Source organism: Panthera onca, chromosome A1 (assembly GCF_046562875.1).
Source record: "Panthera onca isolate mPanOnc1 chromosome A1, mPanOnc1 haplotype 2, whole genome shotgun sequence".
NCBI classification, from domain to species: Eukaryota; Metazoa; Chordata; class Mammalia; order Carnivora; family Felidae; genus Panthera; species Panthera onca.
In genome coordinates, this window is record NC_138339.1 from 232,785,512 (window position 1) to 232,801,124 (window position 15,613).

The following is a 15,613-nucleotide window of genomic DNA, read 5'->3' on the forward strand; positions in this document are numbered from 1 at the left end:
GCACCACGTGCTTCTCTGAAGTTCTATGGGCTAAGGAGCCAACGGTCCTTCACCCATCCGTGCCTCAAATATTTACTGGAGAGGAGACTGGCTTTACTCCGTTTCACAGACAAATGTGAGACTGCCGTTAGAGGCAGCGGACTGAAAGATGTGTAAGGAGGTGGTCGGGCAGAGAAGGGAGGGAAGAGTGTTGCAGGCAGACAGAAGAGCCTGTGAGAGGCCGGGGCAGGGCCGGGACCCCGCGGGAAAGAGAGACTCACGGAGGCCAGCGTGGCTGCAGCATGGGAACTGGGTAGGAGGTGAGGCCAGAGAGGAGGGGCTGTAAAGCCGGGTGAGACAGTAAGAAAGGTGGTCTGTATTCTGGAAGTAAAAGGAAGTCTGGGGGGCGTGAGGGCGAGGGCGGGAAGGGGTGTTGTGCAACAAAGGCAGGCAATCCTAAGTGTAAGAGATTTGCGTCTGGAAAGAGAATTTTGGCTGCTGTGAGAATGGACCAGAGGAGGCAAGAGTGAGTAGAGACGAACTTTCGCCGAAGACTTTATAGGAGTCCAACTAAGAAATGATATGAGCTTCGTCCAAGTGATTAGGATCCAGAGCTATTTCGCACGTAAAACAGAACTTGAAAAGCATCAAGGAGGCCTCCTCCATTTCTAGAGATTTATCAGCCCTTATTATCGTGTCATGTCTTAGGACAAGCTTTTTTATGTGGCGTCTCCGGTAATTCTTCCAAAAAAGGCAAAGAGGTAAGACATACTATTATTCCCATTTTATAGAGAGAGAAAGTGAGCCTCAGAGAGGTAAAATAACTTGCCCAAAGTCGCAAAGCTGGTTAGAGTGGGAGCTGAGTTTTGAACCAAGGTCGTTCGACCTTACCTAGACTTGTAACCAAAACCAACAAGGTGTCCTTCATAGCCGTTGAAATGAGAGGCGAGGACAGTAGGCGTCCTCCGTGGTGAATAGGTACCATCAGGAGTCCGCCGTGTGGAATGATGGGTTTTGAGATGTGACAGCTAAGGCCACACTGCTTTAGAAGGAAACAGAGGCCACACAGTGGCATTGACAGGGGAGAGACATCATAAAGGGAAATGGATCAAACTTGCCAAATAGATTACACCCGCCAAATCTGGAAGGCCCGTTCGGAGGCCACAAAGGAGGGACAGAGAGAAAAAACTTCAGAGAGAGTGAGGTTTAGAGAAAGAGTTTGAAGGTTGCAGCTGGAAGGAAAGCAGCAGAAAAATGCAGCCCACCACACTCCTCCCCACGCCCCAGATTAGGGGAGGAGCACAGAGGGGCAGAGTGGAAATTCACTGGAAAGGTGAATTGGGACTAAATTGAAGATGGCCCTAGTATTTCTAAAAATCTGAAACCTTGAGTTCAATAAGAAAGGATGAGAGCAAGAAAGGATTCTCTCTCCAGAAGGGAATGCTTATAAAATTTGAAAGGTGATTAATCGTAGGAGGCAAGGAGATACAAGTCCTCAAAAACTATTTCCATGCGGTTTCTCGAAACCGCAAGTGAATTCCTGTGGATACGGACTGGACGTTATCCTTTTAATCCCCACCCTGCAATAGGCCAGTGTTACAGTTACGGCTAACGTGGATCGTTGATTGATGCTTACTGTATACCACACCTTGTTCTAACAGCTTGGCATGGATTATTTCACATAATATTCACAACAGCCCTAGGAGATAAGGACTGTCGTTATCACTACTTCACAGATAAGGAAACTAGGTTGAGAAGGGTTAAGCAACTTGCCAAGGTTATGTGCTGGTCCAGAGTTGATCTGTGACTCAGATCCGGCCCGCCAGCCTCAATGCCTGGCCTCTGAAAGCGCTTAGCTGTGCAACCTCCATGCCAAACACCTAGTAGCTGCTCAGTGTTAGTGTCAATCAGAAGAATAAATATTTGCCGACTGAGATTCTACGATCCTACTCTCCTCAAGCACTTGTGTGGTGTTGCCTCTCACCTGCCTGATTGAGATAAACCATAAAATTCCGTAGGTGCCAGATGGGGAGATTGTCTCTCTTTGCCCGGCCCCTTGCCTCGCTCTCAACACCCCTTCCCAGCTCCCCACGCGCTCTCCGGAAAGTGAGAGGTCCCTTGTTGGGCTCTCGCTGTCCTGTGCCCTTGGAAGATGGGAGATTGTTTCTCGTCGGACTGTTTCGACTGGACATAGAAAAGCGTACTCATGAAACCTCTTCCAGCGGCTTCTCTAGCGCACGCCCGGCACGCTGGGATAGGGGTTTGTATTCCTTTCCAGTCTTACAGACTCACACCAGTGTCCGACGGGCTGGCCCCGCCAAGACTGGCACCGATGGCAAACGTCGCTGGTGACGAATGTGCTCCACATCCTTCTCTGTTTTCCCCTCGTCGTGGAGGCCGGGCCAGTCTTTCTGCTTTGAGCGATTTGTCACACGTTTTAGTGATAATTCCTGTGAGTAGGAGACCGATTCCAAGTGATGGATGAGGTGAGCTGTGACAGCCCCGGGCAGGGTGAGTTAGAGCTGAAGAATGTGGGCGAGCGTGACATGGTGTGTATGGAGAGGGTGTCTTCTCTCCTGAACTCTGGTCCTGCTGAGGGAAGGGCAACGCAGGACGGGCCCGAAACTCATTGAAACGCAGCTTATGCGACTCCTCGGCGAGGCTGATCAAAGCCCACCTTATGTGGGCAAGCATACTTCCTTTCTGTCCTGCCCACAGAAATGCCATCATCAGTTCTACACCGAATGAACAGGCAGTACACCCACTGCTATGACTCTAAGACACTAAATGCAAATCCACTCATCTGTGACCTGAAATAAAGGATATTTTCTGGGCTCGATGTGCCTTGCCAAGATAAAGTAAGCGCCTGAAGGGAGACACCCGCCTTGTTTGACGTCCTACTGATGCCGAACGCGATCAGGACATGGCCGTGTTTGAATCTCAGACCCAATTTACCCCTTGGCCTTTGAAATAATCAACTTCTGTTTCTTATCGGAGGTAAATCTTACTGTGTTCTCACTGACGGACCCTATAGTTTTTCCGGGCAGCTGCAGCAACCGAGGGGCCAGGACTTCTGAGTAGATTTAAACACTTCACAGGAAATATGCCTCTTAACCGTCCCAGGGCTCCTGGGTTCACTTCGCCATTCTTGCAAATGCTGAAAAGCCTCAATCCCACTTGTCACCTTGTGACGTATGCTCCTGCTTGTGCAGAATGGCCATGGAGAGGTATGTTCAGTCAGTCGTTTGGAGTGACGTTTATGCTTTTTTGGAGAAGGACTATCATGTGACAATTGTCTAAGAACAAGCACCCAGGTCACTGGAGAACCTGGGCGCGTGTTATCTGGGCAGTGCGGTGAAGCCAGTCTACCGAGAAGCCGCGTGAGAACCGTAAGGGCTTGTTTAGTGGGAGTTGCACACCCAAGTGTGATGTGCATGTGCGTATGCAGAGGGGGACTTTCTGTACCCAACCACCCGGTTTCAACGAGCAGCAGGTGTTGCCAGGTACTGTTTTAAATTGGGCATCCGGGTTTTTGTTTTGTAAGTTGTTTCCTTGATAGTGACGTCGCGATCTCTTTCTTTCTCAGTCTTCCTCGGAAATAAAGACTGACTACCTATCGATTATAATGGACCCAGACGAAGTCCCCCTGGACGAGCAGTGTGAGCGGCTCCCTTATGATGCCAGCAAGTGGGAGTTTGCCCGGGAGAGACTCAAACTGGGTAATGTGTTTGTTCAACAGATTCCTAAACGTGCAAAACGTGTGGTTTGAGGGCTGCAAAAGTCAACTAGACTCGGGCTCTACCCTCCAGCTGCTCACAGACTAGCAAGGGAGATGGGCACTGGGGTAGACAATCCTAACAGTGCTGGGACAGCAGTACAAGGGGACAGGGCACCTGCTCCTTCTCCGAACACTTTCCCAGCACCTTCTCTGAGCAGCAGACACCCGTCTAAGCCGCGGGGGTGCAAAGGCGTCTGAGTGTCTTGCCTCAGAGGGTGAAGGAGGTAGCCACAAAAGGAGACAGGTGAAGGGCAGAGATGAGTTCCATCAGGAAGCTTACAACCACAGGCACCCTTAATGACCTTTTGGGGGACTTAGAAATTTGTAACCTAGAACACAAGTCAAGATGGCAAGGAACAGCGCAATCAAACCTTTGGTGAACGCGTCAGTGCCCTTGAAGGCTGTGGGTCAAAAAACCCCTCTGCACAAATCCACAGATTAGGTACTCTGAGTTTTCCTGGGGGTCCAGGATGTCCAGACAGAGAAGAAAGTGCTGGGGGTCATTAGCATTTCAGGTTTGAAGAGCACGGGCTGTTGTTTCCCAGGTAGCGTAGATGCTGTAAACACCAGGCAACCGTGCTTTCCCTCAGCTCGCCCCCAAGTCCCCCCCACCCCTCCCAGCTCAGACCTCACAATGCAAATCGATCTCCAGCCCTCAGTAGTACAGAACAAAAGGAGCCGCGATTACTCTTGCCCAAAATTTTTGGATAGTGGCTTCTGAAAAATTTCCAGTCGCTCTGTGTGTGCCAGAATCATTAATAATTGGAACTAGGAACCCAACTCGTGGACCCAGTGTTCCTGGATCTTGTCACCCTCGGCAAAAGAGCCTGTTGTTTTAAATTCAACTGCATTGCCTCCCCTCCCCCCACAGCTCAGGCCTTGAAATGATTCCACTTAGGTTTCTTCTTACATGAGAAAGGATACTTGGCCCCAAGAGTATGTTCTGTTTGGCTTGGGGAAGAAAACTGGAAATCAGTAAGAAGCTGGAGAGACAGGCAAAAGCCAGCAATGGCTGCTGATGGGTGGGGGGGGGGGGGGGGGGTGGAAATATCAACTGAATTTAGAGTCGTTAAGGGCAGGTGGTACATAGATGAGTTCCTTCTGCAAGTCTAAATTATATGGCAGCTAGCCCAGCCCCTCAGTGACCTTGGCAAGGAACTGAGATAATTTTCCCACAACCGTAAGCCATTCTCAGGCCACGTTGCTTTCCAGAGTTATTAGTCACCATCAGACATGCGTCTTCCTGTATAGGACAGATGAGCTGTTCATCCCATCTCTTCACTCCTTCGCCTGGTATCTATCCCTGTGATCTATATCACACTGAGGGACACTGCTAATCCTTCCACCAGATTTCCCCTGGGGCTCTGTGGGTTTAGATAATCCCGTTTCAGGAGATTCTCCTTGCTGAAGACCTTTCTTATGGATCTCTTCCTTCCTGGAGATGCCAGATGTCATGATTTGGCTCATGTGGATGGGAGTGTCTTTGATGGGTGAGAGAAAGGGTGTCAAGTCAGCTCACTGTGTCTTTCAATGCAGAGTGTGGCTGCAAGGGCCAGAAGAAGGCTCCCCCTACTAGCATGGGGGCAAAAGGCCCAAGATTTTTTGGTTCGTAAGCCAAATACATGACAGAAAGTAATCTGAAGTAATGTCTGGCAAGTGACAGTAACCAAGATTCTGTCTGGATGGATGGAGAGAAAAAGCTGGTTTGATGGGCAGAGTTATAATGGGGCTATAAACACACACAGAAGAATACACTGTGTGGGGAAATACACAGACAAGTCGCATCTGATTTTTTTTCAGCTGTGTGGACTCTGTCGGTAACTATTAGCAGCACTGTTGAGAGAAGTCAGAATTTATGGTACCTGATAGATGCAGTAGGAGTTTGGCTCAAAAGTGCTGCTCTCGTTGAAATTCCTGAAATCCAGGAACAAAAGGAATCTGTTTTGTTAGTGGTTCCTCGCTAAACGTCAGGGAGAATTCAGCTCTTACCATTTTATCACGGGAGGTGGGATAATGTCAGACAATGCATCTTCTACTGCGAAATAAAGTGAGCATTGCCTAATATAGGCCACAACACAAGGAGTCTGGAATTTGCAAGTGGACGGCGCCCAGGCAGGTGTTGCCTCTTGGAAGACCAGCTCTGCGTGGCAGTGGCGCCTTGCACCCTCCCCGGAGTGTCCCCGGGGCCCTGGCCGGTCAAGGACATTCTTGGAGGAGGTTCCAATAGCCTTTCATGGTATGGCAGTGACCTAGCTCTTTCACAAGCCAGTCAGTGGCATTTGGGTAACACCGAGGAGGATTTTAAGGGAAAAGAAGGATCAGGCAAGGTCAAGCCTGGCTCCCCTGAAGCTGGAACAGTGGGTCCGCCAAAGGATTCCGAGGCATCAGATGATCAAAGAGCCCGTAATAGCTTCATGCTGTTTTATGAGGCAGCAGTCAGGCTTCCGAGAGAAAAAAGATGGAAAGGCCGAGGGAAGCCAAGTGAGAACGAGCTTATTCTCACTGACAGAAGCAAACTCCCCAAACACCAGTGAAAATGAAGTGTGCCGTGATGGCTAAGGAGGGAACGCGGGTGGGCTGAGGCCGTGGAAGGGAAAAGGGTTCTGCCTGCCCCCCAAGCAGCAAGGGTCTTCACGGTATGTGGAGAGGTGTCCCTGAGATAGAGATCATCTTGATATTTGTCAGGCTCGGGACACTTTTCCTATTAGACAGTAGAAGACGCTGCAGAAGAAACACGTTCTTTTGCCCTAAAACAGCAAGGGGCAAGCCTTTAACCAGAATACACCGATCTTTACAAGTCTGGAGAAGGTAGCCCCTGGTACTCATTCTGTACGTGATTTCCACGTCCCGGTCCTGCAGGGTCCACCCAAGGCACTTTTATTTCAACCTAGAGTCCCCATCCTGGTCTACTTCATGGACAGTTTTAGCTGAAGGAGGAAGCAGAGACTCTGTCCCTGTCCATGGTGCGCACTCTAGGAGGAATGACCTTTCCCCGTCGCTACCAGGGGCATTTTGACCAGAGAAAAAGCAAGTCGCGTCACCAATGTTCCCTCCTATCTGTCCCCAGGAGATAGAGGCAAAGAGATAGCGACAAAGAGGCTCTTCTGATTACACGGGCAAACGAATTTTTCCTGTGTCCTGACTAGATGGCCTCGGGGGATTGGTAGGAGCGGAAGATGCTAAGCAGGGGCAGGGGGAAGTCACCTATGTGACTGAGTCATCGTGCCTAGAAGGATAAAGTTGTAATGTGATAAGGAAGCAGGCAAACTTCACAAGAATCTTAGAAACAAACACGCACCTATGTCTCTTGGGGGGAAGGGATTGGAGTGTAAGGACGGGACGGAAGGTTGGTTCGTTAACTCACTGAAGGTGCCTCAGCAGAACAGTCAGATAAAGAGGACTAGGCTGAGGGAGGAGTGTTAAATTACTCTCCTTACCGGGATTTACTTGTGACCAGAGGCATTCTGTTGGCTATTTTTTCCCTAACCAAGAACCAAACAAGAGTGACTTCTTTGGTTCACTCTTCCTTTTGCCATATCCTGCTTGAGGTGTACTTTTTCTCCAGGCTGTATTCAGCTACCTGTTTCCTGATGGTGCAAGAGAAAGTCCCCTGATATAAAAGGGGACTGAGGTATTCCGGGGGGTGGGGGGGGTGGGGGGCGGTGTGTGCTCTTCACGGAGCATCGCCCTCACGGTCTCCGACCCACTGGGGACAGGGGGGTTCCTCTAGTTACCCGTGACTGCTTTGAGCGTCTCACAAGTTCCCAAATCGCTGCTCTTCATTCTGCATTTACGCACAAGGGGCCTTCTCTGCACCGAGCGCTGAGCTAGGTCCTGGGAAGATTCCCACGTGGTAGGTGCCCCTCTGAGTCAAGTGGTCTCATTTAAGGGTGAGGAAAGAAACGTGTTAAAACAGCTGTTATGGCGGAACATAACAGGTCCCACGAAAGAAACCTTACTTTCTTACTGCGTTTGGCAACCATTTCTCTGCAGCTTAAACCAATTAACTACCAGTGGTTGGTTGATAGACTCGTGTGCTGAGCCACGAAGGCCTGTACATCATGTAAGGACATGTTAGAATATCTTGGCTGGCAAGCAAGTCTGAGAAATGACTTAGTGATTTTTTTCTAGCTGTGGAGCATTATGATAGCCAATAGCAGTAACCCCCATTCTCTGGTTTCTTCCTTTCTGCTGAAAACAGATCAGAAGAAATGACCTTCAGAGGCAAGAAAAGGGGCTTAGGTTAAACAAAGGGAGGTCTTGGTAATAAAGTTATTAAACAATGGAAGAGACCCCCGCCCCCCTGGGAGGATTTTGTGAAGAGGAAATTGGTCACCCACCCACACCAAATGCATCCTAGGGGCCTGGCCTAGCTGCAAAGGATAACGGCCCCTCAGAAGCCCAGTGAGGAGGCGGAAGAAAGATACCCCAGAAGTGTGTCCCTTACTTTGACTCTTTTGGGCTCAGTTTGTTGGAGATTCCATTCAAAGCTACACGGCTCACATACACACATAGGTCAAAAGGCACCTTCTTCCCGAAAAAGACTTGTCCTCATCCTGCTGGCTTGGCAAACAAATCAGTGTCTTCTTTTCATTGCAGGCAAGTCACTCGGAAGAGGGGCTTTCGGAAAAGTGGTTCAAGCATCCGCATTTGGCATTAAGAAATCCCCCACGTGCCGGACTGTGGCTGTAAAAATGCTGAAAGGTACGGAGGCTGTAGTTTGGGTTTCGGCCGACCCACTAGATTCCCGAAACACTGGTACACGTTAGCTATGGCCTGGGAACAGACACAAGCTACTTCTGCTCAGGCCACACCACTGTCTTTACTGCTGGGAGCCCCTTGGCTTCGGGAGTTTTCTATCAGGCCAGCAAGAGCGCTGAATCAACCCTGTAAATGAAACCATCCAGCACTGTCCACGGGAAAATGATTTCTGTCACCTCCAAGATCTTTCTCCTCTCACATCTCAGGCTCGAAACTACCAGGGATTTAAGCTCACTGTAACCACAGGTTCAAGATTTTGGAGGGATCCACGAGGACATTCTAAGGGGAAATCGGCTGTGGGTTGTAAATCCCAACGGCTTAGCTGGGGCTTGACCTAACTCTAAAGTGAAATCGTGAAGCCAGAATAATTGAGACCATCAGAACTCTGAACTGTGTGATAGCGTCAGGTCCCAAACACAACACATTTCCTCTTTAGAAATTTACATAGATGGATAGATAGATAATCTTTCTGGTGTTGAAAGACACAACCATTCAGAGAAGCCCTGGGGAAGTAGGGCCAAATCGCACGGTGATTCATGATCACCCGCAAGACAGATGAAAATGAGAATAGGGGAAAGCTGTATAAATCAGACATCTCAGGGATGCAGATGTCTTCTGAAGTATAGAAAAGACTTCATTTCCTCACTCGTGATGGCATTTTTATGTTACTTCAACTCGTGTTAAGATTCTTTTTTTTTTTTAATTTTTTTTTTTTTAATGTTTATTTTTGAGAGAGACAGAGACAGAGCATGAGCAGGGGAGGGGCAGAGAGAGAGGGAGACACACAAATGGGAAGCCGGCTCCGGGCTCCGAGCTGTCAGCACAGAGCCCGACGCGGGGCTCGAACCCACAGACTGTGAGATCGCGACCGGAGCTGAAGTCGGACGCTTAACCGACTGAGCCACCCGGGCGCCCCACTCGTGTTAAGATTCTAAAACCAAAAAGTAGGCCTCTTGCAGGAGCCCCAGGCAATGATATCTTCTACCTCAAAAGGCTGCCCTCGTCAAGCAAAGGCTCTGATAAAAACCCTCCAAGGAACCTGACAGTTCTGCTCTGAAAGCAGCCAGGGAAGGAGTCTCAAGGCCCACAAATCCGGACTTTTGTTCCAAATGGACTGCCCAGAGGATGGCAGGCCTTTCTGTGGCATGCCTACATTCCAGCACGCCACCCCACACCCCGTGGCCCAGGCTCCGAAGAGAAGAGGCATCAGTATGCCCTCTGTGTGAGAAGGCACCAGACTAAGTGCCTTCATGTATTAGCTTGAACCACAGGAGATTGCCATTCTTCTTCTTTTTCTCTCTGCAGCCTTGTGAGGGAGATATTATTTCCCCACTTTGCAGATGAAGAGACATGGCCCAGAAAGGTTAAATCACCTCTGCCGGGCCCCAGAGCTCCCCAGGGCAAAAGTAGGGGTTTGAGTGCAGCGCTCTTACCCTCCCCCCACCACGGTGCTGCAGAAGAGGGGCTGTCTAGACCCGGCCTCCGGCGGCCTGTGGCCCCCAAACTCTAAAATGGCCCTGACCCGAGTTATGGAGGCACTCTAATATCCACCCTTGAGCTGAGTCGGGGCTCCATCTGGAAGCGTCTGCTTCCTCAGCTTGTCCCATTTCCCTGCCTACGACCACACATCATCGCCAGCAGAGATGGTCTTGTGCCCGCACTCGTCTGTTGTGGATCCAAGGTAACACCTGCCTGGGGACAGAGCGGTCTGAACAAGAGAGCTGGGTTTTCCCCTGTGCCAAGGGGGCATAAATGCCTGGAAGGATTGATGAGTCGGAGGAGGGGAATTCTGACTTGAAAAATTTGAAAGGCCGGCAGAACGTAGTGTACGTAATACAGAAAAAGCATACACGGTGTCTTGATAAAATGCTTATCTTTTTAAAGCCATTAGCCTGGATTTTAAAAAGATCGCCAAATCACCCACTCTATAAAATCCCCCCCAAACCATTTTCATTCAGCTTTCTTGCTTGAATTGGTTGGCCATCTGTTTCTAGGAGAAATTGAAAAGACAGAATGTCAAACAAAGGCCATGAGTCAGAAGCTCTTTCAAAGTACCCTGGAGCAGAACCTTTAACCTTTTCGGGCCTTATGCCCATGTCTGCAAAGAGAAGCGTATTCACGGTGTTTATTTTTCTAACAAATATTTGTTGTGCGTCTCCTGTTGAGCCAATCCCAACCCTGTTGGGAAGCTTCTAGAGTTTATCTGGTTATTAGTTAGAAAATGATCTGAAAATGATTTGTGCTTACGAAATACCATCCACATGCTTTGGCCATTTCCAGAGCTGTTCTACAGACTTACTTGCACATGTGTAGAAAGATTACACATCGCCATCTACTACAGTGTTATTTGTAATGGGAAAAAAAAAAAATAGAAACCACACACGAAAACAAAAAAAAACTGGAGACCGTTCACATGCCAGGAATGCTATTAATCAACTAACAAGAATTGGAAAAGTCTCTGACACATTAAAAAAGCAAATTAAAAAAAATATACATATATATATATTTTTTTTATGACTCATGTAAACAAAAAAAGACCTTTATGTGGGTATATATGTTTGTAAATACAAAGAAAAAGGTCTATCTAGGGAGGTATGTGGTTGGAGTGGCTTTCACTTTTTACTCTATATACATCATATTGTTGGAATATTTTACAGCAAGATTGTAGGACTTTATTTGTTAAATTTTGTAAAGTCTTACGGATTAACCAGTAAGAAAGACCAAAAAAAGAAGAAAAAAAAAAGAAAGAAAAGAAAAAACAGAACAAACTTAATTTAGGCTTTAGACTCTGCTAATGCTTAGACTGATGTTGTTTATCTCTGAGAATGGAGTTGAAGGCAGATGCTTATGGATCCTCACAATTTGAGATAACCCTGCAGACTCCAGGGAGGAAAAGGTTATAGGGAGAAAATAACACATTGCAAAGATGTTTACAGAAGTGGCCATTCCACTCTTGCAGACCCCTGGTGCTCCTTCTTTGTAACTCTTCAAAGAGGGGAAAGTGAGAAAAAGAGGGGAGGTGTGGGCACATCCCCTGTCTGGAAGGTTCTTGCTGCGCCTGGTTCTGCAGAGCGGAAGCCTTTGGAAGGCGCTTTCACGAGGTGCCCAGCTCTGAGTCAGCGCATTGCTGAGCAGACCAGGTCCACCAAGAGGAAATGCCCAGTGACTAACCCCACCACTGCTTCTGGGGCTTACTGTAATCAAAAGGATGTTGGCTCAGGAGGGAGGGAGTAATGAAAACAGTCTGGAGACCTGGCCTTGCTGCAGAATGTGGGGAAGTTAGTGAAGCAACCGTCTGAGCCTCGGCAAGCATGGGGGGCAGGAATGCCGCCTCCAGCGGAAAGAGCCCCATTGTCCTGTCGCCTTGACTCTTCCTTGTTTCTCACACAGAGGGGGCCACGGCCAGCGAGTACAAAGCTCTGATGACTGAGCTCAAGATCTTGACCCACATTGGCCACCATCTGAATGTGGTCAACCTGCTGGGAGCCTGTACCAAGCAAGGAGGTAAACGAGAAGGAGGGACCGCTCCCTCTCTCCATTCACATCCTAAGAGCAGAGTCTGACACGTAGCTCTTTCTCCTCGTTCCTCCGCACCTCCTGAAAAATAGCCTCTCGTGTCCAGAGCAGACAACTTGTCCACTTACAGAAAGGTGCTCCCCTCCTAGAAATGCCTTCCCTGTACAGTCAATTGAAAGGTTCTAAAGAGAAAGATTCCCTTTTAGACCCTTCCCATGGGCTCCAGGTCAAGTGAAGGGCATTTTTTCTCTCAGGACGTGGCCAGAGCTGAGGTAATGGACAGAAGGTTGAGTATTCCTTGAAGCTTCCCATAGAGAAAGGAATCCCTCCTGGGAGGATCTCAGGAGGAGGCGATGCGGGGGACAACCAGAGGGGCCATTCCCTTCAGACAGGTTTTCTCCACTGAGGCAAGCAGCCGGGATAGGGCTGTGGGGATGACTGAGGACGCCAGCATGTTCCTGAAGACCTTCCGGTCTTCCCCGATGCAAGGTTAGTGCTCGCGTGTAGATGTGCGATCACTGCTTAAGCCAGAAAGAAAGATGCAAGAGACCTGTGCACATGAGTGTTATCCAAGCTCAACAAAAGGAGTAGAGGTGAAGGGTAGTCGGGTAGACATACCTGTTCCGAGGAGCCGTGGGTACAGAAAACAGCCAAGAGCCGGGAGGCTCCAGCTAGAGACCCAGCCGTAGCTGGCCGCGCCTCCATCACCGTGGAGAACTGACAAGTGATAAGCCATCTGTTTGGACCTGCAGGGCCTCTGATGGTGATCGTTGAATATTGCAAATACGGAAATCTGTCCAACTACCTCAAGAGCAAACGAGACTTATTCTTTCTCAACAAGGTAAGGAGCTTAGGGTTGGGAGGTTTAGGCTATAGCAGCTTAAAGCATGAGAAACCTCTGTTTTTCCACGAATGACCAAGCTTCGCACCCAGTCTCTGCTTTTTTCCTTTTTTGAGTTTTCCTTGCATGCTAATATGTCACACTTTTTGTGGGCAGTGCAGAGAATATGTAATCCCAGCATGTGCAGCGATAGAGGTTAAACTTCAGCAGCCATCTACCTAAATACCTATCTAAGCATCTTGATCGGTTTTTTCCTCTCTCTCTCCACACGTACACACGCACACGCACACATCACTTGGCGACTGGTTTCTTGAAAGATGATGGCAAGTAGAATTGTCTCCATTTTTTTAGAGAAATTAAGGCCTCAATCAACTGAGTGACTTTTTAGTGAACGAGAGGCCAGTGATGGAGCCAGAGAAATCATGTCCTTCCCTTGCTCTGCCCTGACTCTGCCTTCCCCAAACCCTCACCACGCACGTCAGCTCGGAGCCAGCCTGACGCACTAAAATAAAGCTACGTAACAAAAGGGACGCGAGGCTTTAAGTCCTGAAGGCAAACAAAGCTTAAAAGATTATTGAATGGCGGAGAAGGTATAATAAAACTTGGCCGGGGTGACCCGTTCCCCCAGTGTCATGTCCTTCTCTGGGCTGGAGCAGCTTGGGAAGCAATAGTTCAACATTATCAACCGATGATCAGCAGCGTTGGTGATGAGTCTATGCGGGGTGGTAGTTTGACACGCAGACTCTGGAATCATACATCCTGTCCGTCTCCACCGCTCAAAATCTGGGACCTTGGACAAGTTACTCAATCCCTCAATCTCAGTTCCCTCATTTATTAAACGGAGGTAATAACAGAACCCAACTCATGGCACTATTGGGGGAATCACTTTTTTTTTATTGCACTACGCATTCCCAAAGTGTTACCTATCCCTGTCATCACTGGCCCACCGAGATAGAAAGATAAGGAGAATCCCACCGAATGCCACCGATGTGGATGACGGATAAAGTGCCACACCTCCAAGAATTACACCCACCTGCCACGTGGACAGGCGGATAAGAACAGCCAGACAACTGGCCGATTCTCTCATCCCTCCAACTCTGACCCAACCGAGGACACAGGTGGTCTACTTGGAACCATATATACATGAACATAGTGTTCCCAGTTTTAAATCACGCGCTCTAATAATTCGAATCTTGAAGCTGAAGGGGTACCTCACTGGCTCAGTAGGTAAAGCCTGTGACTTTTGACCCCAGGATCCTGAGTTCAAACCCCACATTGGGTGTAGAGATTACCGCAAACAAAGGATCCTGAAGCTGGAAAGGATGCGTGCGGTCAGCTAGTTCACTCTCCCTCCATGAGAGATGTGCCCGGAAAAGTCAAGTGATTGGCTTACGATTCGCTTGACTTTTAGTGATTTAGTGATTCACCCTCCAAGAGGTGAAGTCGGGGAGAAAAATCCCAGTTCTCTGGACTCCCCCATGCAAAGCTTTTTTTGTGCCCTACCAGCATATACGGGGAGAGGGGGGAAGAGCAGGGGGAGAAGGGGCGGGGGGAGGGGAGGGGGGGGAGACCAGAAGAAAAAGGGGAAAGTGGTGGCCTGGGCTGAGAGCAGTGCAAAGTCCCTTCAGTCCCGAAGTCCTGGACTGGCTTCAAAAGAACTAAGGCAACGGCACACCCCAGGGACCCGGGCAGGGCGGGAACGTTCGGGTCTGTGCATCCTTTGTTTGGAAAGCTTTGCTTCCTACTCTGGCTATTTTTAATGAGTCGCCTCCCTGTTGGTGGAACTTTGCGTTTTCGTGGAAAACACATGTCCGTATTTCATATTCGGAAGGTAAAGGAATATAAAGAGAGAGTGAAGGGAAAACCCGAAACGGGATGTTTCATTTGCCAAACGGATGCCCCAGGATCGTTGAATACTCTTTGTAATAAATGTCACCGTATTCTGCCAGAGTCCCGAAAGCTCGGTACCTAGACCTTTATTTATTTCACAGAGGTGGTTACCAATAAGCAAAGCTGAGTGGAGCATAGATTGGGGGTCAAGGAGGGGGTGAGGCAGCTCGAGTTTCTGGTCCCTGCAGACCCAGGTGCCCAGGCTGTGACCCCTGGGAGGATGAGGAAGAAGGCTGCCCGGAGAGTGTTGCCAGGGGCTGAGCCACGAGCAGATCTGTTGAACCCGTTCCTCCCCATACCCTTGCCAGTGCTGTTCTCCCCGCTGCCTGTGTGTCCCCAGAAGAGGCCTTGTAACCAATAAAATGTCAGTCCCCGATTGAGCAGAACCAACTCTAACTGCCTCCGGGAGACACAATAACAAGGAATTCTAGTTCACCTGTTGTCAGGCCCTGGGTACCTGTGCTGAGGCCTTCCGACCCGCCCGCAGTGCTCCCTTGCCAGGGGTCAGGAGCCCGGTACCCCCCCCAACGGAGTCTGTCCCCCCATCTCCCCTGTGGCTCCTTCCTCTGGCGGCTGTTTACTCCCACTGCGCCCTCTAGTGGAAAGATCTCTCCTACTTGGTGACAGTTCTAGGAAAGGCCACGCAAGGCTGCCTGGCTAGTTGCCCCCCGCACCGGCGCGCCGTGCAGGTGCGTGAAGGGACCCCACCGAGCCCCGGCCCCTCTCCGCCCCTGTCGCGGTCTAGCCAGCTAGCATCACCGCGCCAAGGTACACACGACACGAGCACATCGCCACAGGGGCACCGGGAGCTGAGCCTGCAGCGTCCCGGCTATGAGATGAATTCCCAA

The 15,613-nt window shown here is 49.5% G+C and overlaps 1 protein-coding gene across 2 annotated transcripts in view; it reads left to right on the forward strand.

The window, feature by feature from the left end:
* Positions 1-15,613, forward strand: part of FLT1 (fms related receptor tyrosine kinase 1) — a 176,479-nt gene that overhangs the window by 136,863 nt on the left and 24,003 nt on the right. For both annotated transcript variants that reach the window (XM_078443807.2, XM_060637463.3), the window contains exons 18-21: positions 3,566-3,698; positions 8,357-8,461; positions 11,909-12,022; positions 12,787-12,875. In XM_078443807.2, the coding sequence (XP_078299933.2) occupies positions 3,566-3,698; positions 8,357-8,461; positions 11,909-12,022; positions 12,787-12,875 (441 nt within the window). The remainder of the gene's footprint in view (positions 1-3,565; positions 3,699-8,356; positions 8,462-11,908; positions 12,023-12,786; positions 12,876-15,613) is intronic.